Source organism: Xiphophorus couchianus, chromosome 23, assembly GCF_001444195.1.
Source record: "Xiphophorus couchianus chromosome 23, X_couchianus-1.0, whole genome shotgun sequence".
Classification (NCBI taxonomy): domain Eukaryota; kingdom Metazoa; phylum Chordata; class Actinopteri; order Cyprinodontiformes; family Poeciliidae; genus Xiphophorus; species Xiphophorus couchianus.
In genome coordinates this window covers 17,063,734-17,090,825 of record NC_040250.1, presented here as the reverse complement: position 1 = coordinate 17,090,825, position 27,092 = coordinate 17,063,734, and the positions used below count along the sequence as shown (strand labels likewise).

General features: G+C 40.7%; 1 protein-coding gene across 4 annotated transcripts in view; it reads left to right on the top strand.

Annotated features, from left to right (window-relative positions):
- The window catches only part of frmpd1b (FERM and PDZ domain containing 1b), a 30,034-nt gene extending 4,424 nt beyond the window's left edge, over nt 1-25,610 (top strand). For 2 of the 4 annotated variants that reach the window (XM_028009222.1, XM_028009224.1), the window contains exons 2-17: nt 3,899-4,040; nt 8,829-8,939; nt 11,943-12,115; nt 13,260-13,362; nt 14,308-14,353; nt 14,601-14,705; nt 14,883-14,978; nt 15,678-15,803; nt 15,918-16,037; nt 16,752-16,885; nt 17,540-17,666; nt 17,904-17,996; nt 18,625-18,807; nt 19,130-19,331; nt 19,964-20,935; nt 21,125-25,610. In XM_028009222.1, the coding sequence (XP_027865023.1) occupies nt 8,833-8,939; nt 11,943-12,115; nt 13,260-13,362; nt 14,308-14,353; nt 14,601-14,705; nt 14,883-14,978; nt 15,678-15,803; nt 15,918-16,037; nt 16,752-16,885; nt 17,540-17,666; nt 17,904-17,996; nt 18,625-18,807; nt 19,130-19,331; nt 19,964-20,935; nt 21,125-23,652 (5,115 nt within the window). In that variant the 5' untranslated portion in view covers nt 3,899-4,040; nt 8,829-8,832 and the 3' untranslated portion in view covers nt 23,653-25,610. Of the gene's footprint in view, nt 1-2,933; nt 4,041-8,828; nt 8,940-11,942; nt 12,116-13,259; nt 13,363-14,307; nt 14,354-14,600; nt 14,706-14,882; nt 14,979-15,677; nt 15,804-15,917; nt 16,038-16,751; nt 16,886-17,539; nt 17,667-17,903; nt 17,997-18,624; nt 18,808-19,129; nt 19,332-19,963; nt 20,936-21,124 lie in introns of those variants that run through there. The other 2 variants (XM_028009225.1, XM_028009223.1) reach the window with 2 other exon arrangements.
- Nucleotides 25,611-27,092: the final 1,482 nt, after the last annotated feature.

The following is a 27,092-nucleotide window of genomic DNA, read 5'->3' as shown; positions in this document are numbered from 1 at the left end:
ACGGAAAATTTGACAATATATGTGCTTCTTTTTGTTTTGCAACCTATTCAGCACAATGTTAACTTACTCACAGCAATAAGCCTTGAATAAAGAGCAGAAAAGGTGGATTTCTCATTCCTCGATGAGATATTTTCCGTGCCGCCTTTTTGTTGTTCCACTTATGAAATTTGAAACAGCTCAGCTGCTTCACATAAATTTAAATTCCCCAATTCACCTCTTGCGATACGCATATTCACACATATTTTGGGCCAAGTGTGCTGCTTCAGGACTCAATGTTCCCAGAAGTCTGTGTCCAACTTTATTGGCAACAACTGTGAGCTTAAATGAAATGTTGAATTGCTGAACCAACCCCTGCTGCTCCAGCCCTGAGCCTCCTGTGGCGCAGCTGTGTCCGGTGTGTTGTGTTCCACCAGGGAGGGAGTTTACATATATACGCTTGTTTGTGATTTGTGGGACCTGAAGTCCAAGTTTTATGTCACCATTGGAGTCCGTCAGGTTTGTGGAGCCTAAAAAAAAAACATCCTGCAAGTTTAAATTAGACACTTGCAGGACCTTTGAGGGTCGTGAATTTGTTTTCGTGTTAAAGGAGATGAGGAATGGATTATACTATGGGGTGTCCTGTCATGCATGCCAACACAAGGATTTCTGCAAGAAACAGTTTGTCAATACCATGCAGCGCTCCACATACTTGAATAATGTGTCCAAGTCTTGAATAACCTTTATTTCTTTTGAGGTTTGTGCAAAAGGTATGGTTTTCTTCCATGAATACTCAAATATCTCTCTTAAATTTAAATACAGGCTTTGAGTAGGCCAAAACCTTCATTTGTCAAAACATAATTTATTTACTTTTACAAATTCAGAGGTGGACTTGCTGAAGTGCTTTGAATTATTTTCCCACCATATTGTGCTTGAACTTAAACTAGTGAGTAGACGTTCTCCTTTAGGATTTTCTGGTTGAGAGACTGATTTATGGTTTGATCAATTACAGGAAAACGTCCAGATCCTGAAGCAAAGCAAACCAAGACTAACATTACCACCAGCAGCCTTGACTGTCGGTATTGATGTTCTTTTTTATATACTTGCACACTAGATATATCAAGAAACACAACTTTTAGTCAGTGTCACTTTTGCCTCAACCAGTCTACAGGATATTTTTTTCCAAAAGTCTTGGGGCTCGCCAAAATGTGTTTTGTCAAATGTTTTTGTTAGCAATGGTTTTTACCTTAAAACTCTCCCATGGAGGCCTTTTATGTCCAGTCTCTTTCTCATTGTTGAATTATGAACACAAACCGTAACGATTGCAAGGCTTTGAAATCTGATGAAAAGCTTCTGCAGGAAATACGCATGTGAAATTGAACACAACTTTCTCAAATAAACAAAACACTGCCATTTCCAATTAATCCCAGATTAAGCAAGGTGGGAAATATTATTCTCATCTAGAGCCAGGTGGTTTTGCATGGCTCTTTTTCTTTGATAAATGAAATAATCATTCGGAGACTGTGATGTGTATTTACGTCTTTCGTTGATAGCAACATTTGTTTACAGTAGTAAAACTGGCAAGAATGATTTTCTTGGAAAAAGGTCACCTCATCATCATATAGGAGCGCTTTTAATAGACTCTACTGAGCAAAAAACAACTAATGGGCTTTTTGCTAGTAAGAAATTGGACATTGATAAGTTATTATTATGCACAAACCCAACACTGGTTCATTTCACGAGTTCATAGCTACAACAGAATTAAAAACAACAATAAAAGCAAGATTTGAAAATTAAATTAAAAAAGAGAAAAAAATCTTACTATTGAATCTGAAGTAATACAATTTCTGAAGTATGTAATCTCAAAAAAATGAGATTGTTCAATCATTTTTACACTACATGTAAGTTTTTTTTTAAGCATATCTGCTTGTTTTTAGCTATATTTCTTTTATTGCAGAAAATTCATTTAGCCAATTATGGGAGTTGGCTAAGGCTTTGTTTAAGAGCAATTTCTTAAAGTTTTTGCTCATTTTAATGGCCTAATTTTACTTCCAAAGACCGCGTCCGTACAGGGTTTTCTTGCCCGCTGTGACCCTGAACAACCCGGCAGCACTAATTGGGTTTAGAACAGTTTTCTGTTCAGCTGGCTCCATAGAAACTACACTTTTAGTACCACCTCTGAATCCCCCGAGGAGAGAGTGGAGTTACTTCTATGAAGTGCGTGTGTGCCCATACCGGGGGCTGAATCACAGACTGTTTTGCCACAGACAGAGACACATTGTGTGGGAAAATGAGCAGTAAGAGTGGGGGGTTGGTTGTCTCAGAGAAACGAGGCACAGACATAGAAACATGGGGACTGAGACAAGCTCTGATTGCCGAGGGCAGATCCAGTTTTTAACCTCCATGTGAAGTTACAGGGAGAACGACTGAGGGAGTCTGACTCAGAGATTTACGAGTGGCAAGCTTGGGAACTTTAAGTCCTGACAGCAGAGGACTACATTAAGATTACATATTGATTCAGATGAGGAGCAAACCCATCATATGCTTTCTAGATGCACAAATATACATGAGTCAGGTTTGAAATATAAGAATGCTATCTCTACACTGGAAACATATCTTCCATTTCTTCAAGTTCAGAGGAAGAAAGTGACAGAGTTTCAGTTGCGTTTTTAATGTTTATTTACTGACCAGATGCTGATTTATTAGTTTCTCTTGACAGGCGCTGGTTGTTCACAGATGTTGGAGCAGTCCTCCCTTTCACAACCCCCTTTTTTCCTCCAGTCTTCCTTTGCCTCCCACTACAGAAACTTTTGTTCTTTCCCCCACAATCTCCTGCAGCTTTGCTCTCTCAATTCTTTGCCCTGCCCTTTTCACCCTCTTTAAAATTCTCCCCCCTTTTGCTTTCTCACTCGATATCCTGCCCTTTTTCTCCTTTTAGTTCCCCTAGCTAATTCTTCTTTCTGTGCTGCTGCCCCTTTCCTCAGCCCCTCTACAGTCTCCACCTCTCCATCGCTTTTCTCCTTCAAGCCACTGTCCTTGTTGCCTGTCTTGGCAGAGGGGCAGAAGGAGGTGGTTGGAGGCTGAGCTAGCTGCATTAGGTCCATGTATTATTCATGTGCTCTGCTCTCTGTGCGCCTTGGTCCTGCACTGGCTTTTCTAGTGGGACACATGGGCCTCCTAAAGGAGTTGTGTGTGGGCCTGATTGAAGAGTTTCTTGGATGAGGCAGTCATTTTCTTGATTTGCGCCCTCTTTTTGCACCACAAATTGACTTCATCGATCAACATCGAAGGACAAAATTAAACCTTTTCAGCGTATTTATTTTTATTCGGCTGCAAAGCATTCCCCAGGCGTGTTTTTCTCCCCAAACCAGAGGCTAGCTAAGGCTTCAGCCATGTCTGCTCTGATGCTTATGAAAGATTTATCTTCTTTCACCTCTGGCCAAGATTTCTCTTTGCCTGGCAGCTTTCTTCTCTCTAAACTGCATCTTTTTTGGCTTTCCAGAACACTCCCAGTAAAAACTGTTGACTTAAACTGGGTTGTATGAAAATTTAATTTAAGCATCCAGACATTGTAAGACGGAGTGCCTTGTTTCTACAGTGCTGTGCAAAGAGAAAGACAGAGAAGAGGGTGAAAGAGAGAGACAGAGAGAGAGAGCAAGCAAGGGAAGCCTTTGGGACTTAGAGGAGGGGCCTCCTGGAAAACCACAGCCACATAGCTGCTTTGGGCTCACATCTGCTTTGGCTTGACATACTTGCATTTCACCATTGAAAACATCAACAACTGGAATGTAGCTTTGTTACTTATAAATAGGATTCAAATATAAATCAGATACACCTTGTCTAGTTCCAAATACAAGCTTGGGCACGCGCTCCATTTATTGATTTTGACGTGTTTTCCTGACAGCCTTTTTGTCCTGCACAGGTGGCAGCGCCAGAATAAGATTGGGCCCCGATGATTGCAAGGACCCCTGTCCACCCTTTTCCAGCCAGTCCCGGAGGGGTCACAGAGCTGACGTCTCAGGGCATGCATGTTTTGGAGTCCTGAAGAGGCAAGCTACATCTCAGTGAGTGACGCTTTCACTATGTTTTAATCAGAATGTTAACCATCGATCTCTTTGGTGAGATATGTAGCTTCTGAGAGAATGTTTATGATTAAAATTCCCAAACCAGATTTCATAACCTTCAGGTTGCTCTTGTAATTTATCACAATTAATCTCAGGGACATGCAGGCTGAAATGCTGGGTCAGCATGCATTTCTTATTACTGCAAGTGCTAACTAGCTGCTTTGGTAAAGCTGGTAGTTTCTGAGAACAAAAGCAGTGGAGCCACTGCTGGAGTGCATGCATATAAGAAAAGGCCGGCCGCCTCAGCTGCTGCTGCTGCTCCACAGAGACTGACATCGGAGACGACTACCTGACTCTGCAAGGACAGAGAAGGTTATAGAGCAAAAGGAGAAAATGAAAGACATGGGTGAAGAAACAGCAGCAAAAATTACAGTCTTGCTCAACAATGACTGTTGCATTGAAACACAAAAAAGCCTCTTGTATGGATCACCTTTGAAACGTCTTTCTTGAACATTTTCAGAATTTATCACATTTTAATATATTTTACATATATATTTTAATATATTTTAAGTGATAGACAAACTCAAACTGTCACATAAATGTAAAGTGGAAGGAAACAACGTGCACATTTTTTTTACAAAAAGAGATTTGGTGTGAAATTGCATGTATAATGTGTCACTATTGCTGAGTCCCAATTGCTTTTTCCTAAATAAAAATCCTGTCTAAACAATTGCCACACAAAGTCAGCTAATTAGCAAACAGAATCGACCTGTGTGTAATTTAATCTCAGCATAAATCTGGAAGAGCTATGAAGTTCTCATAGGTTTGTTAGAGAACATCAAGATGAAGACCAGGAACACTCCAGACAGGCTAGGTTCAAAGTTGTGGAGAGGTTTAAAGCAGAGTTAGGCTGTAAAAAATATTTTGCTAGTTTCACAGCGTTCTGTTCTGTTCTGTTCATCATCTGACAACAGAGAAAGTCTGGGACAAATACAAACAAAACTTCATTGTCTACCTAAAAAACAGGCCATTGAAACAGAACATTAGTCAGAGAAGCATCCATTAGGTCACTGCTAACTAACTGCTCATGATCAATTAGTATATATTAATATTGGATATTTATGTGTTCAGTTCTTCATACTTTGAAGTGTAAAAACCACAATAGGGTATTTAACAAGGCCAACGGAAAGAAGTGCATGACTCTCAGGTCAAAGATTTGTTTTTCCTTCAATAAATAAAATCTGAAAAGTGTGGAGTGCATCTACTTAGCCCTTCTGTGACCATGCTTTGAATACCAAGAATCACATTTTGCTGTCTACTAAGTTTGATCATCTAGACCAGGGGTGGGCAATCCTGGTCCTCGAGGGCCGGTGTCCTGCAACTCTTGCAAGTCTCCCTGGTCCAACACACTTGAATCCAGCAGCTGAATCACCTCCCAAGTGCAGTCAGGTTCTCCAGAGTCCTGCTAATGACCTCATTATTTGACTCAGGTGTGTTGAAGTAGAGATGCATCTAAAAGTTGCAGGAGTCCGGCCCTCGAGGCCTGGAGTTGCCCACCCCTGATCTAGACACTCTAGGTTTTGCAAAATTCCTCAAGCTTAGTAAGATTGGATGGAGAGTCTCTGTGAATATCACCTTCTTAAAGTCGTGCCTCCAACCTGAATGTACTATTTTAAAGATGTTAGAATACTTCTGCAGCCTCTTTGTGCAGATGTTTTTATAACAGTTACATACCATCTGAATGTCTTCAGTAGAAGCCAGGAAGTGTTCTGTGATCAGCTGCATGTAACACAGATGCCATTATTTCGTGCCTCTTGCCTGATTGAAACCGGCACAAGTGTCCGTAATTACACTCGGTCCTACATGGCCATCTGTTTGTCATCCCGTCTCACCCAGACCTCCACATCCACATCAATCTGATTCAATCCGGATAAGCAGGAGGTGCTAAAGTGACACCCTGACCAGTTCAGGCCTGTGTCCTACGAAGTCGTTTAATCCTCTTATGGGACAGGACTACTACTGCTGCTAACACAGGGAGAAAAGTTAGTCAGCATTGGCCTACAACCAGCAAAATGAGCTTAAATGCTGCTGTTTGGACTCACAGCAGCACTTCTCTGCATCAACTATTGACTGCTCTGCAGTGTCTACTCTTTTCCAAGACCTAAAAGCACAGTAGGGTAATTTCACTGAAATACCCCAAGCTTTACTCATTTATTTGAAAAGGCATGTTTTTAAAATGTTGCGAACAAAAGCGGCAGGCCGCCAGAAGTTTGGTGTAAAACTTTCAAGATCTGAACAAAAGGCTTGGCTTGAAGAAGCTGGCTCGCACATTTCTGAAAGCTGATCAAAATGTCTTGGCTGAGTTTCTCCAACGATCGTTAGGTTTCAGGAACACATCCATCATCGTTAGGTCTGGGTTGAGTCTCTCCACTTTTCTGGCCAAATATTCTGGGTTTATTTCATCTATTGGTGTAAAGAGGGCAGTGAAGGCATCAGCAGTAGATAAAGATTAAAAGAAAATAAACATAGTATGAATTTATCCATACATCCAGAGGCCTGGACATCCTTTTCTCCAGTTGCTTGGGCCAGCTCTTCCAGGGAAACCCCGAGGCATTCCCAGGCCAGCTCCAGCGTGTCCTGGGTCTTCCTCTGGGTCTCCTCCTGGTGGGACGTGCCCAGAACAAGTCATCAGTGTCTCGTCCAGAGCAAAGCCATGTTTTAGTATTACCCTAACCCTCATCCTCATAAAGAGTTTAAACATTTTGTTACATTGCAAATACAAACATTAATTAATCTTGTAGGTATTTTATTTGATAGACCAACATAAACTAGGGTATAATTTCAAAGGAAAAGATGCACATTTTTAAAAAGATCTGAATATATCTGAAAAGTGTGGAACATGGTTGATCAGTATCTCCAGAGACAATATCTTCTTCCATTACAATTGCAGCTCCAAAGCTTCAGATGTTCAGGGTTTGTACTTAGAAACTGAAAATATGGGCAATTTGTAAAGTAGCTCAAGTTCAGTCAAATTGGATGTTAATGTCTTGCCAAAGATTCTTAATTGTATTTAGCCCTGGACTTTGACTGGGTCAGTCAAATTCATGAATGTAATTTGCTCTGGCTGTATGGTTAGGATCATTGTTCTGCTGAACGGTGAATTTCCGCCCCAGTGTCAAGTGCTTTGCAGCCTTTGACAGATTTCCCTTCAGCGCTGACCTTTAATTAGCTCCGCCCATTTTTTCATAAACTCTGACCAGTGCTCCTGTTTCTGCTGAAGGAAAAAAAAAACATCCTCATAGCAACATGTAAACATCAGAAGGTTTCACTCTGAGCATGATGTGTTAGTCCTCTACAACACTTATAGTTTTGTGCATGCTGGCCATAAAGTTCACATTAGAGAAAACACATTCTCTAACGTGTTTTCTCCGTGTCCCCTATGGTTTGTGTCAAACACGAACGGGAATGTTTACGACTGAGTTCTTGCCATTCTTACACAAAACCCTGGTCGTACTGTCAACAGATTCTTTTACATGAGCTGTGGATCTCTGCAGCTCCTCCAGTTACTGTTGTCCTCTTGCCTTCTTCTCTGATTGTTGCTCTCTTGTTCATCCCATCAGTCCTTTAATTGGTGACCACGTTTTGGTCAGTTTCATGGAATGGCTGGATTTGTGAGGAGATTAAATTACAGGTGGACTTTATTTACTCAAAAGGCAACTTCTAAAAGGAATTTGTTAACTTTACTTAAGCATACCAGCAGATTTTTATTTGCAAATAAAAATCTAGGAATAATGTATCCGTTTGCTTGCACTCTAAAAGCCATCCATCCATCCATCCATTTTCTGTTCACCCTTGTCCCTAATGGGGTCGGGAGGGTTGCTGGTGCCTATCTCCAGCTACGTTCCAGGCGGGAGGCGGGGTACACCCTGGACAGGTCGCCAGTCTGTCGCAGGGCAACTCTAAAAGCCACATGATACTTTGTGTTGGTCAAGCAATAAGATCCTCTTAAGTTTGTGGTTTTAATGTGAGAAAGTGTGGAAAACCTCAAGATGTGTAAATAGTTTTGCGTCTGATTTAACAGCTCTGAAAATTTTGCTTTCTAACAAAGGCTGAACATAAGCATGTGTAGTGTAACTTGCTTTGTAAAGTATATTTTGAAGAAATAAAGAATGCAAATGAACTATCTGCCCTCTCTGTTGCTGTGTATCAAATGGATTACAGGAGAGAAAAGTAACTGAAGTAACAGAGTTGACTTTTGAACTGAAGTCACCGCTGAACAGCTTTCCGCCCTGAGGGCCAAACCGAGACCCTGCATCATTCACCATGTCACCACAGCTTGCCGCTTCAAAGGGCAAGCTAAGCATAAAAATGCACAGCTGCTGAGCTGCAGCAAACATGCAGAGATTGGCATATTTGTTGACATTTCTAATGCAAATCCTACCATTGTGTGACGATTCAGTTGCTGCTGATAGAGTCGTGTGCTGTTGCTCATGCTAAATAAGCTCCACCCAATTCTCCTGACCAGACTCTCTTTTTTTATATCTTTTTGTTTGTTGCTTTCAAGCCAGACAACATGTTCTACATATAAAGGAGCATGGGAATTTAAATTGAACTGAAAGACAACCCAGGCACTGACTCCAAAAACAGATATAACAAACCCAATGAGTGGTTTCTAATTGATTTGATCCTTCCAGATTCTTTCATCCGTTCTCCACTAGTGCTTTGCTTCTTTGTGGTCATGTAAGCAACTCTCAAGCATCTCTGCTCACTCTTTTCTTTTTGTTTCAGATAAATGGAGGAGAATGAGCGATGCAGGAGCAGGTCTCCAGCTCGGAGGACCAATCGGGTGCAGCAGGTGGTGGGAACAATAATTCGACGCACTCGAGAGTCTCTGAGCAGGTAATGGGAAGAACAGGAGGCAGAGAAGATTGTAAAAAAAATGTTTTTTACACCTGAGAAAATTTCTAGAAACCAGAAAAGAAAATAGCTGTGGAACAAGCTGTGTGATGGGTGTGTTTTCAGAAGAACAAACACCAACACACCATGCGTGTCTGTAGTTAAAGAAAGAAATCTTTTATGTATGCAAAAAATATGGGGAGCTTCAAATTGTCAGTCCTAGCATCATTTGCAGATGCCTCTCTTTGAAAGTTTCCTGCTTCGTGTGTGTTGCAATTTAATGAATGAAAGACAATAGACGTGACCCTTAAGAGGCAATTGTTTCATAAACAAATCAAACTTCCCAATTCCATTGTGGGAAAAGAATCCATAAGCGGAAAACATTTTAGAAAGAGGCCTGTCTCCCCAGGAGTGGACGTCTCAGCAAATTCAGAAATTTCAAATCACCCAGGAGGAGCCACATCTCAGCCCCTACAAGCTTAGTTAGCAAGTTTGTGAGTACAATTAGAAAAAGACTGAGTAAGTAGGGCTTGCTTGGAAGAATGCCTGTTGAAAGCCTCTTTTATCTAATTAATATGGCAGCTAGACTTACGCTTGCAAGCTTGCATCTAAATGAACAATAAGACATTTGGAATAATGTCCTTTGGACAGACGTAGTAAAAGTGTCTGGTGGGTTACAACCTGAACATGTTGCCAGTCCATCACTGGGACACACGGAACAGCCAATGATGCACGCACACACTCTTACATTGGGCCAATGTGAAGAGACTAATTAACCAGGCCACAAAGCAGTTTGGTAACAACCAACTCAGCATTTCAGTACAAACACACCCAAATGTCAAACATGGTGGTGGTGCAGCCACAAAATAAGCAAATAAATAATGAACAAAACCCCCAATTTCTAACCAAATAATAATGTAAAGTAGACTGAGGTGAAATTCATCACAAACTAATCTATCCTCAAAAAAATATGTAAAATTGTTGCTGCTTTCAGATGCTTCTAAGCGCAAATTTATTCAGTTTTGCAAAATTTTCCTTATAATGCAGAAAAGCAGAGACTGTTGATATAAAGCTGGGGAATTTGAAGGTTCGTTTCTTAACCTGGTGTACACACAGAGTAGATTTCCTCCCACACCCATACAAAAAGACACATACCACATTGCCGAGTACATATTCAATCTCTGACTGTCCCTCTTACACACACCCCTCAGTAAGCCACAAATATGCGTTTAAACGCTCGCCATCCTCTTGCAGTCGCGAAGTGCTTTTTCTTTCTCAGTGAAGGAGGAAGCAGATACCAGGAACTCCTCCTGGTAGATGCTCCTGGGAAAACTTTGCCAGGTTGTGATCAATTGACCAGAAAAGTAAGGCCCAAAGAGAGGATGACACTGTTAGATTTGAATGAAGGTGTTTATTTGTCTTTATGTGAATGTGAACTTCATTCCACTAAGGTGACCGTATGACTATGAACTGCAACATCATTTATGAAATTTAAATATACAAACAGTCAACTTGAACCCTTTGATGGAAAGCATAACAAACATCAGACTCTAATGATTTTCTTCCTTGAAAGTTAAATTCCCTCTTCCTGTGTAACAAAATACTTCTTCTGAAGTTTCTCTCCATTGTTGACTGAAGTGTTGATGTGAGATAAACTATTGACTAGAAAGCAGCTCATTGTAGACAGTCTTTGTGCATGGAGTCATTCTTCTGTAACACATTTAGAATGTGGTTTAGCAACATTTTGCCAAAGAAAAAAAAAAAGCAAGACTTGCCTTTCTGGATGACAACATGTTGCTCTAAAGTCCCGTTTCTGTTGCTCAGCATTAATAAACATCACAAAGCCATGTTTATTTTTACCCTCAGGCATGAAATCTTTGCCCATTTACTGCTTTTGTACAGAGTAACATTTCTTTTTCTTTTACTGATACTACTAATCACAATAAAATCTCCAAACTATGCCTTTAAACACAGGGCACACTGATGTGTTTTTATATTATTTCCCTGTGTTTCATTTCCATGTTTTTGTTTCCTAAATACATAGCCTCTATTAGATTTTCTGACATTGCTGATATGCTAAAAAAAAAAAAAAGTAACCAATAAAATTTTCCTTCACACGTTTCCCTGAGTTATTTTGGAAGATGCTGCTGGCATCAAATTTAAAACAAGAGCTCCCAGAACACATATTCACCCATCCCAAGGCTCAGGCTGCTTTCTGCAATTTGCTTTAGAAGGAATCCTGATTTGCAATGAATAAAAAAGTTCTTGATGTTTATTTTGCAGTAATTCAGGAAGGCCTAAATAATTTCTTACAAAAATGTATTTACATTTTTAATCTATGAGGGGTTGATTCATGTGTATATTTGTACCACAGACACTTACTCTGAATAAGTGTTTGCGTAAGTATTTTCATTTTTAAAAACAAAATGAGTTAAACTTTCCAGCTTAAACATCCACACACACTAATAATACATATGATGTGGGAGAAAACGAGTGAATACTTATATGGGGCAGTGAATTGTTTGCCCATTTTTCTTTGCATTGTGGTTCAAGCCACGTCAGATTGGAAAGAGAGCGTCAGTGAACAGGATCTTTCTTTTTCCAAGTTTTGCCACAGACATTCACTTGAATTTAAGTCTGGACTTTGACTAGACCCTTCCAACACATGAATGTGCTTTAATCTAAACCATTCCATTGTAGTGTTAGCCACATGCAGCTTGTTGTCCCCATGGCATGATGCTGCCACCATCAGGATTATGACCAATGTTAGTTTCCTGGAACACATGACATTTGTAGTAACGTTATCTATCCATCTGTTTCTGTCCTTTTATTCCTTTCTTTTTCTGTGTACATTTCTAAAGGAGAAAAAACAAAACATAAAGTCATGTTCTGGATACTTTGCAATTGGACAAATGGACAGATATTACAAGATTAATGTGGGCTAAAATTTAGATGAGTATTGACACCTTCAGTCAGATGACCTGTCCTCCTTTCTGACCTCCTCAGAGAGCGTCTCCTCGGCGATGGGCGGTCGCAGCGCTCCAACAGTCTGTCCAGTCAGAGCTTCCAGGCTAAACTGACGCTGCAGATCACCAGAGACCCCGTCCTGGACCGGAACACCGGACATGGCTTCACTCTCACCACGGACAACCCCCTGCTGGTCAGGGATGTTGCCCCAGGTACACACTGAGTGATTACGTGTGCGTGTGTGTCACATGTTTGTCTATGTGGATGAGTGTAATCTATTTTCTAATTCTTCTCTCCAAATAGCCACCTGCTTTATGAAACTGTGTTCTGCCTGCAGCAAGTCACATTTTTGCACATTTTTGTGTGTTTCTGCACTCAAATGCACACATGCATACACGCGATGAGTCTCTCTTGGCCTTCACCCATCGTGTTCGGCATTGTGCCAGAGCAGGCCACTGAAACAGCAGAGCCACCTGCTCATCCTTCCCAAATTCAATCACTTTTCATTTAAACCTCTCTGATTGGAGGTATCAGGAGCAGGTAAAACACGAAGATGCTGATCCATCGCTTTGACGTCGATCTTGTAAAATAAGCTGATAAAAAGCCTAGAGGAGACTCCCGCCTTGCCCTCATCTCTGTAATTGCTGTCTGCTGCCAAAGAAAGATGGTGAGAAGGTGAAAGGGAGGTGATAACTGGGGACATCCAACAGAGAGCGGGATTTGTCAGCAGTGAACAGATTAAGTGCAAACACGACACAGACATGAAAAAAAGTGTGCAAAAATGTAAAGGAAGGCAGAGGAGAGAGATGCATATCGCCTTTGAGATGGGAGGAGTCAGAAAAAGAGTGAAGGCCAGAGGAAATTATGAGGAAGAATGATTTAAAAAGTAAAGAGGAAGAAAGCAGAGAAATGAGGATATAGACTGCGATGTCAAGAGAGGAGGTTGGAGCTGCAGTGTGTGTTTGTGTGAAAGCTCGCAGCTTTCCCTCAGTGGCTAAAAAACGAGTTTTAGGCAGAGCTGCTTGAAGCTATATGCCTGTGTGTCGACAATCCCATATGTTCTGTAGGCTTGCAAGTGACTGTGCGTTTGCTACAGAGTGAGATGAAACTGCTGTGCCTCTCTCTTGCCTGAAGACAAATGAGTATAAATAACCAGAGTAGGCAGAGCAGAGGCGAACTGGAAGAAACCCAGAATAACTGTAACCCCTCACGTCCTGGAGAGCTCAGCCCAACACTGTTGAGTCAGCCCTGTTCAGTGAGCATGTGTGCCACTCTGTGACGTGTGCTTCTTGTGCATGTTGCAGGATGTGCAGCCAGGGTTTATGTTCAGCATGTGTATGTGTGTGTGTACCACAGGAAGCCCTGCAGATGGAATCCTATTCCCAGGAGACCAGGTGCTGCAGATAAATGATAAAGTGATGGAGGATTTGAGTCCAGAGCAGGTGGAGATCATCTTGAGGTGAGACTATCTATCTAAGGTTTATGACAGAGCAGAATGATGACTAAATTCACCATCTGAGCTGTTTCATGGTTACGCTTTTTAAGAGTGTGTGCACCATTCATGTTTACATTTGCGTGGAAGACCTCTTGCACTTTGGACAATTGTTCATACCCCTTGTACTTTTCTACATATCACCACGTTGCAATATTTAATTTCAAGAAAAGTCAAAGAAAACATGGTTTTCTTTTTATAGATGAAAATCTAAAACCTGTATTCAATATTTTATTCTGTAATACCAATAAATGAAATCCAGCATAAACAGTGGCCTTAAGAAGTTCTTTAAAGGGTCAATTCAGTCCACCTGTTTGTCATTTAACCTTTATATAAATGCAGGTGTTCTGTGAAGGCCTCAGAGGCTTGTTGGAAAACATTATTAGAGTGCAAACAGCATCATGAAGGAGCACACCAGATAGGTCAGAGATAACTCTGTGGAAGACATGGATGAAGCAAGCTGCAGGGCAGTTCTGGAAGAAAACCTGTTCATGTAAACAAAAGTTTTTAAAAAGGGGAAAGAGGTCCGACTTCACACAGGACCCTTCAAGTGTATGTCTAAGGTTGGATCAAAGCATATTCATGTGTTTGAATATTCCAGTCAAAGTGCAGGCCTAAATCTGATTGAGAATCTTTGTTGAGCCTTCAAAACTTAGTTCATTCTGACTGCATTTGAACTCTTTATAAGAGCATAAGCATAAATTTCAATCCCAAGATGTGCAAGGTGTTGACAGGTGGTTTTAGACACCACCCTTCTAGAACCAGAAGGTACACTTTCAGATTATTAATTGTAAACAAAAAAAACCCCCTGCTTATTAAAAACCTGTGGTTGTACTTTGAAAAAAAATGTGGAAATGTTAAATGTGTACAAAGGTACAGAAAGACGTGTTATTTGTTGGTTTGTCCACACAGGGAATTGGAGGATTGCATTAATGTGACTATTCTGCGGCACATGACAGTGAGTACAAAGAAAAATCTCAACACGTTAGCAAGGTCACATAAAATCATAAGACCACATTTGACATTTGAAACAGTTTTTTTCCTAACATGTGATAGTAAGTTTGCATATTCCCTCATTCTTTAAACTGAATTGCAATGCGAAAATTTTGATTTCTTTAAAACAATTTGCGTTCTCAGACTGCATTTTCTTATTTCACTGCTGGCTATAAGATAAGCTTGTTTCATTGAGAGCTCTTGTTTTGCAGAATCCGAAGTCGTCCATAATGTCAGCAGAGAAGAGAGCTCGTCTGAGGAGTAATCCAGTCAAAGTGCGCTTTGCAGAGGAGGTGGTGGTCAATGGGCACACTCAGGTAAAACATTTTCTCTGACAAAAAAAAAGAAGAAACCCTACCAAAAAGGAATTAATGAATACATTTTTTCTGGATAGTTTATTCTCACATTTGAAATGCATTTAGTTTTCAACTGCGTACATTTTACTATTTGTTTAATTACATGTCTAACTGCTTCCTCTTTCTTTTTTCCAATAGGGAAACTCTCTTCTCTTCCTTCCTAATGTCCTGAAAGTCTATCTCGAGAATGGCCAGACCAAGGCCTTTAAGTTTGACAATACAACCTCTGTGAAGGTAAGGGTTTTTGTTTTCACCTTCATTATGTCCCTCCGAGCTCAATAAGGCATTTTCATGAAAGATTTAGACATAAGCCAGTGATAAAAATTGTATCCATGTTGTTGCCCAAGAGACCAAGATGAATCTCAATCTTAATACGAGTCAAACATTTTGAACATTGATGTATGTCATGTTGTACAAAGGTTCAAAGTCTTGGGAATCAATTCTGTGATTATTTAGCCATATGCTTGGATCATTATTCTGTTCAAAGTCCAATGATTGGCACAGCTTTGGTTTTCTGAAAAAGCACAACTTTCTTTTTTTTCTTTTGAGAAAATCCGGTGAAGGGTTTCACATGCAAACCAGCATGAGTGGGTCTCTGCTGTGAGCAAGTTTATAAGGGAATGTGGGTGTGTTTTGTAATTTGTAGCATGTTCACTGGCTGCAGTTGCCACAAACTCTCTTGATTATGGCATGATAATTACTAAATGTGTCCGGAAGAGGTTGCATGTTAGGATAATTGTTTCCAAAACTCACCACCAGCGGGATTAAGTTTATTTTCACTTTACAATGTCTCTCCTGCTTGGATTTCACTTTTTTTTATTCCAAGTCAGGGGAAAATTGAGGAGAAGGGTGAGATCGTCCATCTGGCATCAGCAGACTAGGAAAAGCAAGTTTGTTTTAGTTGGTTGAAATTTTGGTTTTCCATCCTTCCAGGACATTGTTCTGACTCTGAAGGAAAAACTGTCCATCCGGGTGATTGAGTACTTTGGTCTGGTACTAGAGCAACAGTATAGCATCACAAAACTGTTACTACTGCATGAAGATGAGCTCATACAAAAGGTAAGGGATCTGCAGACAAACCTATATGCATCCTGGGTGAGCAGGGAAGAATGCTCACACTAGCTAAGTGTCGGTATAATGCATTTAGAATCTGCTATGTTTTGTCTCCACCAGGTGGTGCAGAAAAAAGACTCACATGATTATAGATGTCTGTTCAGGGTTTGCTTCATTCCCAGAGACCCCACAGACATGCTGCAGGAGGACTCCTTAGCCTTTGAGTATCTCTTTTTGCAGGTCAGAGAAACCTGTCAACAGCACTACTTATATTTTTTATTCAGTTTTAGTGACTAACTTGGAGAAACCTTCATATATCATAAAGTTAAAGAAAAGATTGTATGTACTTTGTTTAGTTCACAACGTCAATCAATGTGCTTTCTTTCAAAAATCCCCCAAAACGAAGAAATATAATCATCAAAGTTGAAGGATTTGTTTGAACTATGAAGCTGGACTGTGAATCTCTCTGATTATTTCAAGACAGTCCCAGTCTCTTATGATTCTCTTCTGTCGTGTAACAATTGCTTTACTCTATTCCTGCTCCTCTTTGAATCTGTATTAATCTGCATATTTGCTGTTCTAAGCAGTTGCCACTTTGATGATGCGTAGCTCTGAGGGTTCTTTGTAAAACCAACATATGCAAAGCCATACACAGTCTGTGCATATTTTCATTGCACAATAAAAGCCACAGGAGTGCCACTTATCTCATGCTGATTTAATGTTTTAAAAACAGTCTTTGCATCTTGCTGTGCTTGTTTTCCCTGACAGTTTGGAGTTCCCACTGTTGGTTTTACTTTAAAAGACTTCTAGAGTTGCCTATTTTTTTTTTCAACCTCTGCCGTAAAGTAGATGTCGGTGGTACATTAGAGCAGAAACAGCAGTGCACCATGCTTTCACATGAATGTGTGTATGCAGTGTCTGTACGCATTTCACTGTGGTTGTTGATGATTTCAGAGTGTTGGAGATGTGCTACAGGAGCGTTTTGCTGTGGAGATGAAGTGTAACACGGCGCTCCGGCTGGCTGCCTTGCACATGCATGAAAGACTTGATAGTTGTGGACAGACCCGGACATCTATCAAGAGCATTACGTGAGTCTTATGTGTGTGTCTGGGTCAGTCTAAGGTTACAACATGAAGGTCACTACTGGCTGTCCTTTTGAAGCGTGTATGATTTTGATGATCTAGAAAGTGAAGTGCTTTCAGGATTATGATTAGTCTAGACTGAAGATACTAATTTATTGATATGTCATTTATTAATGTGATGGAACATATTGGGCATGTGTAATGAGGACAATAGCCTAAATACACACCAGCTCTAGGGATCTACATTTACTGACATGAATGGAAAGGTTTAGCAGCACAAACTGGTATGCATACTGGAATTCATGCAGACCTTCTTACCTTTAAGGCTGTGCTTGTCAAACAAAATCCAGTTAAATTGCTAACTTCTGATAATTGCCAAGGGTAATGTTAGCTTCAGAAAGCAGACTGCTGACAACAAAGGGTTTTGTTTTCCCATGTAAGAAGACAGTTGGGGTTTCTATTAAATAAATCAATATTTTAGCATGTTGATGTTATTTTCAATTATAAAAGTGCCTCGTAGTTGCCTTTACAATGACATCTTCTTTGTCTTAAGTCCTTTTATAGATATAATTTATTCTTAGTAATAAGACAGATATTGCTGGCAACCAGAGCACTTTTTTCTAAGTTTGATTTTCATGTCTGTGTATGTGTTGTTGGCAGGAAGGAGTTTGGCCTGGACAGTTTTATTTCACCCACGCTGCTGAGCAACATGAGGGAGAAGGACCTGAGGAAGGCAATTAGCTACCACCTCAAAAAAATCCAGGCCCTGCTTGAGCCACGACAGAAGGTAAACAAGGAATGACAGATGAGTGACAGAAAAAGACAGAAAGCCATTAAAGATAGTGCCTGTATTGTGAAGGTTTTGGGAGAATTTTAGCTGTTAATGTCCTATAAGGTTAAAGTCGTTAGAATCTGATAAATAGTGGGCAGCGGAGCAATTAAGGAAGAGCTTATCTGCTTAGTCAGTCAGAGAAGTTCTGATTTTACTATATTTTCTCTCTTTTTTTGTTAACTTGTGTTCCAGGTAATAACGGCTACGCAGGCTAGATTGGCCTACCTTACTCAGCTTGGAGAACTCATTTCTTATGGTGGACGGTCTTACACAGCAACAATGATGGTAAGAATCGTTTTTAAGTTGTGTGAGTCCAATTGCTAAAATACAAGCACTAGACACTTTACTAGGTACATCATGGTAGTACTGCGTTAGGCCCTTATTTAGCCTCTGACTTTTGCTTAACAATAGTAATTATTTTTGGCATAAGGTAAGGGAAACAAATCTCAGAGATTTTCGTCTATGTTGCCATCGTGACATCATGCAGTTGCAACAGATTTGTTAGTACACATCGAGGCTAAGAATATTCCATTTTCACCAAAATGTGCTCTGGATGACTTACATCTGGTGACTATGGAGATTTGACACATGGTACACTGTGCAACAGGAAGTATTCATCAGAAGCTGGGTACTCTGTGGCCATAAAGTCATAGACATGACTAGCAACAACACTTGTAGGCTGTAGTTTCTAATATACTCAAACCAGTCTGTCTCTTAAATCCAGTTTCTTACCAATTGTGATATTTGGTTTAAGCTTCAACAAGTTGTCCTCATGCCATTTAGATGTCTAAATTAAGTGATTTGCTATCATGTGCAAATAAACAGGTGTACTTTTAAACACCTGGCTTGTTGATATGCCTTGTAACTGTGAAATCCTTTTATTGTAATTTTGTGTGCTTTCACCTGTGTTCAGCTTCAGGACAGGGAAGTGATGGTCAGCTTGCTAGTAGGTGCCAAGTATGGATTGAGTCAAGTCATTAACCACAAGATCAACATGATATCCACATTGGTTGAGTTCAGCAGCATCAGCAAAGTGGAGCTGCTATCCGAGTCGGACAAAGTCAGCCTGCTACGCATTTCACTGCATGATATGAAGGTAGGAAAGTCACAAGCAAACCTATTCATCCAGATACTGTATAATTCATAAACATGTTGGCACTGACATTGATAAAAACATGCATATGCACTTACCATTCTATTTTTGTGCCAAATTTCATGCTAGAATAAATATAGGTCAAGTATGCTTCCTCGAGTTCAGGAATACGTAACCTTTGGGAGCTAATGTACATAATAATTCTCTAACACAAAGGTGACAGTGTCTCCTTCTTTCTCCCACTTCTCCACCTTTCTTTTCTTACCCTTTGGCTTTAATTGCCTCTGCTTTACCTAATGTTCTCCAATGCCCTCCCCTCTCTCAGCCATTTGCCTTACTGATGGATTCTATGGCTGCCAAAGACTTAGGGTGTCTGCTGGGAGGCTACTGCAAACTCCTGGTGGATCCAAGTGTTAATGTCTTCCGTCTGGGGCGCCCGAAAGTCAGGGTGCACCGGATTCCTGCTGAAGAAGGTGTGTGTGGGAAGTTCGCCGTAATAGAGGGAGTGTGCTATGAATCCCTAACAAGTGAGCAAAAAAACCCCGTTTCACTTTAAACTATCACTTTATGGCTTTGGCCTTTTTGACATTTTCTACATCAGATGTAAATATACTGTAGCCTCCTGAGACCCACAGAGTTGTTTACAGTTATATTTCTCCTCTGTAGAGGCCACTATCCTGAGAAGAACAACTTATTAAATGTGTCTAAACTCTAAAATTATATAAGAGGCGTGCAAACACATGTTAAAAGGGCTGGTGTTTGTTAAGTAAAAAATATAATCAGACAAACCTTTTTGTAAAAAATGTGACATTTATCCCCTGCAAATCAACTAAAAACAAACAAATCTGTTTGAAGGAAAAACAAAGATGTCATAGTGAATTTTGTCCAGAGTCCAAAGCGATCGGTAATCTCACAGCATTATATTTTTAGAACAAACGAGGCCTCATGATCATCAAGAAACAAATAAAATGTATATAAATTTCTCACATTTAAAAATAAATGAGCGTTTCTTCCGGGTTTCAGAAGGGTATATCATTAGGCAATACATGTATGGATAAAGATAACTGCTGTGATATCCTGTTATAATTGAACATAATTTTCTTCAACAATGTGCATCCATACAACTTTACATTACGCTTGTCTTTGGTTCGTGCATTAGGTTATGTGTCCCGCTGCTGCAGTGAGTCAGATGACTCCACAGATGATGATGATCCAATGGATTCTCAAAGTTACAAAGGCTCAGACCCCGCAAGTATGGACTGGGAAGAGAGGAGAAGAGGGGAGGAAAAAAAGAGAAAAGAGGAAGAAAGAAAAGAAAGAGAAGAACACAAAGGCAAACAGGAAGTAAAAATAATAGTTACAACAGAAGGCAAGGAAAACGAGAGTGAAGAGGAAGTAGGTGCAACAGGAAGTGGTCTACGTAAATTTAAAGTTGTGGATGAAGATATGAACCTGGAGACCAGCTGGTATCACACTGATCCAAGAGTTACCAGCAGCTTCTCCAGCTTGTCCAGCAGTTCCTTGAGCACTGCATTGGATGAAAGCAATGCTGCAGCCAAAGCCCCTTCTCACCTGGATGCTCTTCGTGGATCAAGCCCGGGTGAAGATCCTTCAAACCTGGATGTGCACCACCCTTACCTCCTTGAGCCAAAGCGTCAAGGGCCCCTGCGACCCACAAACCTAAACTACCGTGGCAATGATAATTCTTTCCTCTGCTTTGCAGAGCTCTCCAAGGATGATTTCTTACCTAGTCCAGCAGGAGCTACAAGTGATGACGATGACGATGATGATGACGAGGAGGAGGAGGACCTGGGTATCCACAAACTGAGACGCATATCTAAGATCCCTAGTTCAAGAGATCTGAGAATGATTGACAGCACACCTTTTGAACGATTGCCCATTAAAAGAAAGAAAAAGACTCCTCCCAAAGTCCCAGTAAGAACAAGTTCAATTCCTGGAAGTAAATCAGCACAAGTTGAGCACCGCCTGTCTAAAGATGAGGACAGTCTCTTTCTTACTCCTTCGCCAAATCCAAAACCAGCTCTTTTGTTAAAGGACAATGTCTCAGAATCAGAAGATGAGTTTTTTGATGCACAGGATAGGTTTACCCCACCAGTTCCAGATTTTTCAGGTTTGTTCTAGAAATTTCTTTTACAATAAGACAACTTTTATTTAATTCTTTACAAAGGTCTATTGATGCAGGCACAGTCGTTTTAAGTGACTGTAATATTTGAAAACACCTAAGAATGATTTCTTTCAAAGACATATTTTAGCTACATAACAGTCTGTGTATCTTGTTTGCTCTTCTCCTCTTTTATAGATGCTGAACTGGCTGATCGGCGAAATGCCAATCGTTTGAGTGGAACCTGGAATAGTCTTCCATCTGTCCAAGGAAAAGAACCACCATCCCCTCTTGCCAGTAAACCTCGATCACCTAAAATGAAGAAGGATTCTGAGTTGCTAAAAGATTCCACAAACCAACTTGTTCACCCACAACCGAGTGCTTCAAAGTCATGCCAGAAACCTGAAACAAAAGTCAAACCACCACTGGCACCTAAACCCCAGTTGCTTCCCAAACCTCAGATGATGCCTCCCAAGTCACCCCAACATGGAAGATCATATGCCCAGTGCAATGGAGATGCCTCTGGACATTTGTCTTCTGAACTTTTGGAAATGGAGCCAGACACAATGGAGTTCAAGTCTGTCACATTAGGTGGATTGCCTCTTCCTTCATCAATGATTACAGCAGTGAGATGTAAAAAACAGGCAGTAACCAACACAACACTACAATCAGGGGAAAAGACTAACAAACAGGAAAACAACTTGCAACTAAACAAAAATCTGCTGTGTGAGAATGGATCACATGTTCTTACTAGTGACAAAACATTAATTTCGGATAAAAAGGAAACATCAAGAACTGATGAGAAAGTCAATGGATCTAACATTCTAACAAAAAGTTCACCAAGCTTACACTCAATCCCTCGCTCCAATTCGGGCACAAAGCTAGCTGTTCCTCCACCGGTTCCCCCTAAACCTACTTCTTCCATCAGCTTTCATCCATTATCTTTACCTGCTAGCTCTCCTGTGTCTCCCACTGATCCAAATAAAGGGATGTTTAAGGATACTATCAGTACACCCAATGGGATCCACCCATGGAACAATCGCAATGGCAGCATCCAGTCAGGACCTAGGAGGGTTTCTCTGAGCCATGAGAGCCTTTCACCAAAAAATACAGATGCACCGCTCACTATTACCACCTCACCCACCTCAGTCGATTGTAAAGGTGTTGGAGGCCTTGACAGCAGAGAACCTGGTCGATCTGGTTCAGGATCTGATCTGAGAACTAGCTCCTCCAGCCTTGGAGGTAGACTACCAGCTTCTGCTCTGAGAGGAAAGATCCAGTCTTTACCATGGTACATGACTCGCTCCCAGGAGATTTTAGGAAATCTGGACTATCCCTCCACAAGTACTATCAATGGAGACACATCTGGCTTTGGTTCTGGTTTGTCTGTAGCAAGTGGTCTATCAGACTTAAACAAAACCCCTGTGAAGGACGAAGAGTCAATAGCCTCAAAATCAGGAAGTAAAGGAAACATCTTAGATGACGGAGCAGAGGTTGTCATCGCAACCATCAAAGAAGCTCCAGAAGTAAGTTCACATATGAAAAAGGCCAGTGGAACAAATGGCTCACATCCTAATCTGAGTTTTAGAGATAACAGTCCACACAGTGGCAGTGTTTCTTCAGAGCAGCCACAGTCACGGCCTCATTCAGCTGTTGGCCTGGGAGGTGTGACAAGCATGCAGATTGGAGGGGACTCACCGACCTCCTCTGGAGCAGACACTACTCCTCCACAGCAGCATCGGGAGTCTTGCGGCTGTCGCACTGTCTATGCCAACTGTTTCAGTGGAGACACTGAAGATGGGGTTAGCTTTGATGAGGAACTCACAGTTTATGAGTTCTCTCGCCGCATACGCCCCAAACCTGCTCAGGCATCTTCTCCAACAACTCCCTCTCCAAAACCCAACATTCTGTCACTTCTGAGGGACAACCCTCGGCCACTGTCTACTTTCTCTACTGCATCCTCTGAACTGAGTCCTCTGGTTTCATGTCCAGTTTCACCTACAGTTTCACTCAGTGGTCGTCTTCGTTCCCTTACCAACAAGAACTATGGAGGACTAAGGGGTGGCTTTGCCTCTCTGCGGGAAGACATAGATCAACTTCTTCTTGTATTAGAGAGGGGAGTGCTTGACCAGCCTCAACAATTCTCAAAACTGGAGAGCACAGACTTAAATCACAATGGAACAGAAGACAATACTGCTGTAGGACAGAGCTGCACTGGAATAAGTCCTACCATCATGACAGAGCCGGAAAGGAGTCTTCTCCAGGCAGAGGCTCGTCGACTAGCATCTGGATGTCAGCGGGCCACACGTGTTGGCTGGGCTCCAGATGAGGCTCTTCGTTCTTTAACCACTAGCTTCAGTGCACTAGTTCAGCTGTCAGCTGCCTGCCTGAAAACAAACCCCTGTCCTGGTTGTGATGTCTGCCGTAAAGCAAGACTTGTCAACAAGGATGAGGACGATGATGGGCAGCAGCCTATGGACAAGTTGAAGGAGATAGTTGGTCTGTACCGAGAGTTTGTTGGGGCTGTTGAAACAGCTGGGACTGGTGGTGTGAATGGTAGTAGGAGTGTGGGGTCTGGACAGAGTCAGGGAGAGGAAGATGGAGTGAGGTTGCTTGCCAAACGCTGCACTTTGCTCATATCATCAGTGTTTGCACTCACACAACTCTTCCGGACACCCACACTGGAAACCACGGACACACCTGGCCGTGTACCTCTCAATTTTTGACCCAAACCTTCAGACTCCAAAACAATGGACTCCTGAGGTGAGACAAGAGAAACCTCTACATAGCAAATTGGTTTGCAACTCCAGTATTTTTGTACAAGTGCCATGCACACCACAACAAATTACATACACACACTGACATCTCACATAATGCTAGAGAGAAGTCTGCCTCTCTTTGTAACACATGGACTATGCATTTGTACATATGAATTTTATAATTACTTTATTCTTATTTTATGATACGATATGTGTATGTATGTAATGATTATCCATGTACGTATTTATGTATTTATTTTTACAATGTTTGCACCATTATCTGCCATGTACAGATCTCTGGTGAGTGAAACTTAAAAAAAAAAAAAGGATGTCACTGGATTTCTTTCTTCTTCTTTTTTTATTATTATTTTCCCTCGTCTTTGAGACAGTATTATGTTATCTTTTGCTGCTTTTGAACAAAATCTTCACTCTTCAAGGTGTAATCTGTAAATTGTCATTTTAATAAGTTTATTATTGCAATGCGGTTACTGACAAGACTTAGAAAATATACTTTATTACAGTTTTGAACTACAATAAATAGCTGTTTTGTTTTTATATGTGTAAGGTTTACACCTTTTTAAGGGTTTGGTTTTAAATCTCACAATCACAAATAGATGTGGTACAAAACTCTATTACACAGCAGGGAGAGCACTTTTGACTGTTACAGATTGCACCTTTTGTGAGACATAACCTTGTATGAAGTGTTTTTTCCTGCCTTTCCCCCCCATCCAGAATTATGCTGTGTAGTTTCTTTGTAATATTCCCATTATCCAAATATATGCAGTATTAGAACATTCTTGTTTTCATCCAAACGCCTCCGTCTATGTATGTTGTCTGGGTATGTTGGGATGGGGGCTTAGGCAGTGAAAAAGTGGACCTTATTTATGTAGTTGGCACAAGGGTGACTGTTAAACTCTGTCCAGATGTAGCAAAGATCCAAAGTCTTAAAAACACTGAGCCACAAATATTCCTTGCTTTGGGTTGCTCTTCTTTGTAAACCACTTTATCAATAAAACACTGACAGATGAACTGGTTAAGGTCAGAATTGTAGATATACATTTATGTCCTACATTAGTTTACGCCTATGCAAACATAAACCCCTCGGCCCCTGCACGATGTGTGCCATTTTTATTTCTTTCCATTCTAACATTAAAACCAACACCAGATGCGTTATACTTGTGTAAACATATTGGGTGTTTTACTTTGCTTGGAATGTTGGCTTTTGGTCTTGCTTGGGAGAAACTTTCTGCATCATGATTTGCAACAACTTGCAAGATTTGCATGACATTTGCAATTGCCAATGTAAAGACTGTTTGTACTGATCTCTGTGAATCGCCGCTAAAAGGATTACATTGCCTGATCAGTTCACTGATGTGAAGCGTTCGCTAATCAGCTCGCCATTTCACAGGACGTAGCCAGCTCGCTTGATGAGCCATCCACCGTGAAGGATTTACTTGAGCTACTTTTGACAACAGTCGGGCACTTAAGACTAATCAGTCAGTAGCCGCTCCTGTAAATATGGTAAGGGGATTTGACAAAATGAAGGCTGCTTAAGCATTCAGTTCGCTGGTGAAGAAAGTATTTCTATTTTACAAAGTGACAAAGGAAAACGTTAAGGGTATGAAGGCAAATCTCCTAATTGAGACTTCCAGCTGCCATTTTTTCTGGTAGCTTTATCAATCACTGCACAAACAAGCCATTCTATTATGCCCCAACTGTGTTTTGTCTTCTTTTTTTGTTGTTGTTCATCAGACCGGCTCAAAGAGCAAGAAGAGTCTGCTACACTCTTCTGTTTGTACGCACAGAGTTTCATATGAAACACTTATGTGTTTCTACACAAGCTGTCCAATTGCCATATTTACATCCAACAAAGTCAATGTAACAAGAATTGTACTGTTTGGGAATAAAATACACACTGACCTTAATGTTGTTTGTTTACTCAGTTTGTCTTTGTTGATGTGTGTATCAGCAAATTCATGTGCCCGGGATCTATCGTTATACGTCTTATTTATGATATTTTAAACTTTAAATTGACAAGCAAACTGCGGTCATTTGAAGTGAAAATAAAAAAGAGGAATGCGTGCGAGTGTGAACCTGAACTTCACTATCTGCATTGACATGTCTGAACCTCTAATGCAGTTAATGAGGATCACTGTTGGATTTCTTTCCCGGTGTTAACTCGCTTTCCTGTCTGCTAAGGCAGCGTTTATCTGTGAACTGAAGCGTCTCTCTTTATCCTTGATATCCTTCTCATCTCTCACTCCTCATTCTAAGAAATCAAGGCAAGCATTTTAGCCTCTATTATTAAAAACACTCATGACATTGAAGGCAAAAATGTTATCCCTTCAAATTCAAATGACCCCTTAATGACCATCTCAGTGTGAACAGCAACCAGGAGCTGAAAGGCTTTGTAGCTACAGCAGCTCAACCTTCTCGAGCCAAAGTCCTCACATCAGATTGTCCTTAATCTGATTTTTATCTGCTGTCTGACTCATTGATGTAGTCACGTGAAGAGTAACAATCATTAGCGTAGACTCACTTCCAGAACTTCTTCAGTGATTAAAAAACATAAAATATATTGTCACAGTGACACTATTTTAGTCATTGTGTCGGGAGTGAGTGCCAAGTCTCATCTTTTCTTTAGCACATGGTTGCAGGTTGTGTGAGTGATCAGAAAGCAGGGATTAGAGTGTATCTCAGGCAAAGGGCAGGCCAGACAGGAGATGTATTGTACAGTGAGGCTGAGTGGATACAAAGGATTTGGTATAGATGTCACAAATATACAAAAATCTTTCATTTAGTTTCACAATGCTTGTCTGATAGTGTTCCATAACTAGCCCATTGCAGTGCCTTGCAAAAGCATTCATAAACCCTTTGACCTTTTTCACCTTACAACTGAAACCTTTTATGGGTGTTACTAAGATTTTGTTACAAACAAAAAGTGGTGCATAAATGTGAGGTGAAACGACAAATGATGGTTTCACCAAATGTTTTCCTGAAAAAATATTTGTAAAACTTTAAGGAAACTGTGCTACTCTCATGTATTTAGCAGACTTTGCACTGATTCCTCTCAATACAATTCTTTAGAAGACTTCACAAGTCATCTAATTAGTTAATATAATTTACAGCTGTTCAGGACTCTGTGAGGCTTGTTAGAAAACCTCAGAGGGGCCTGAAGCCTGAGGCTTTCACCAATGTTTCTAAAGGAACATTAGGAACATTTTTCATTAGGAACAAATTCCTTTAGGAAGAAGAAACACAGCTGGCAGGTCAGAAGTAGATTTGTAGAAAAATAAATCAAGGTTAGCTTATAAAACATCTCAAGCACTGTCTAAATCTACAAATCTACCAAGAAGTGGCAAGTTGCCTAACCTGACAGGGAAGCATTATTCACACAAGCAGCCAAG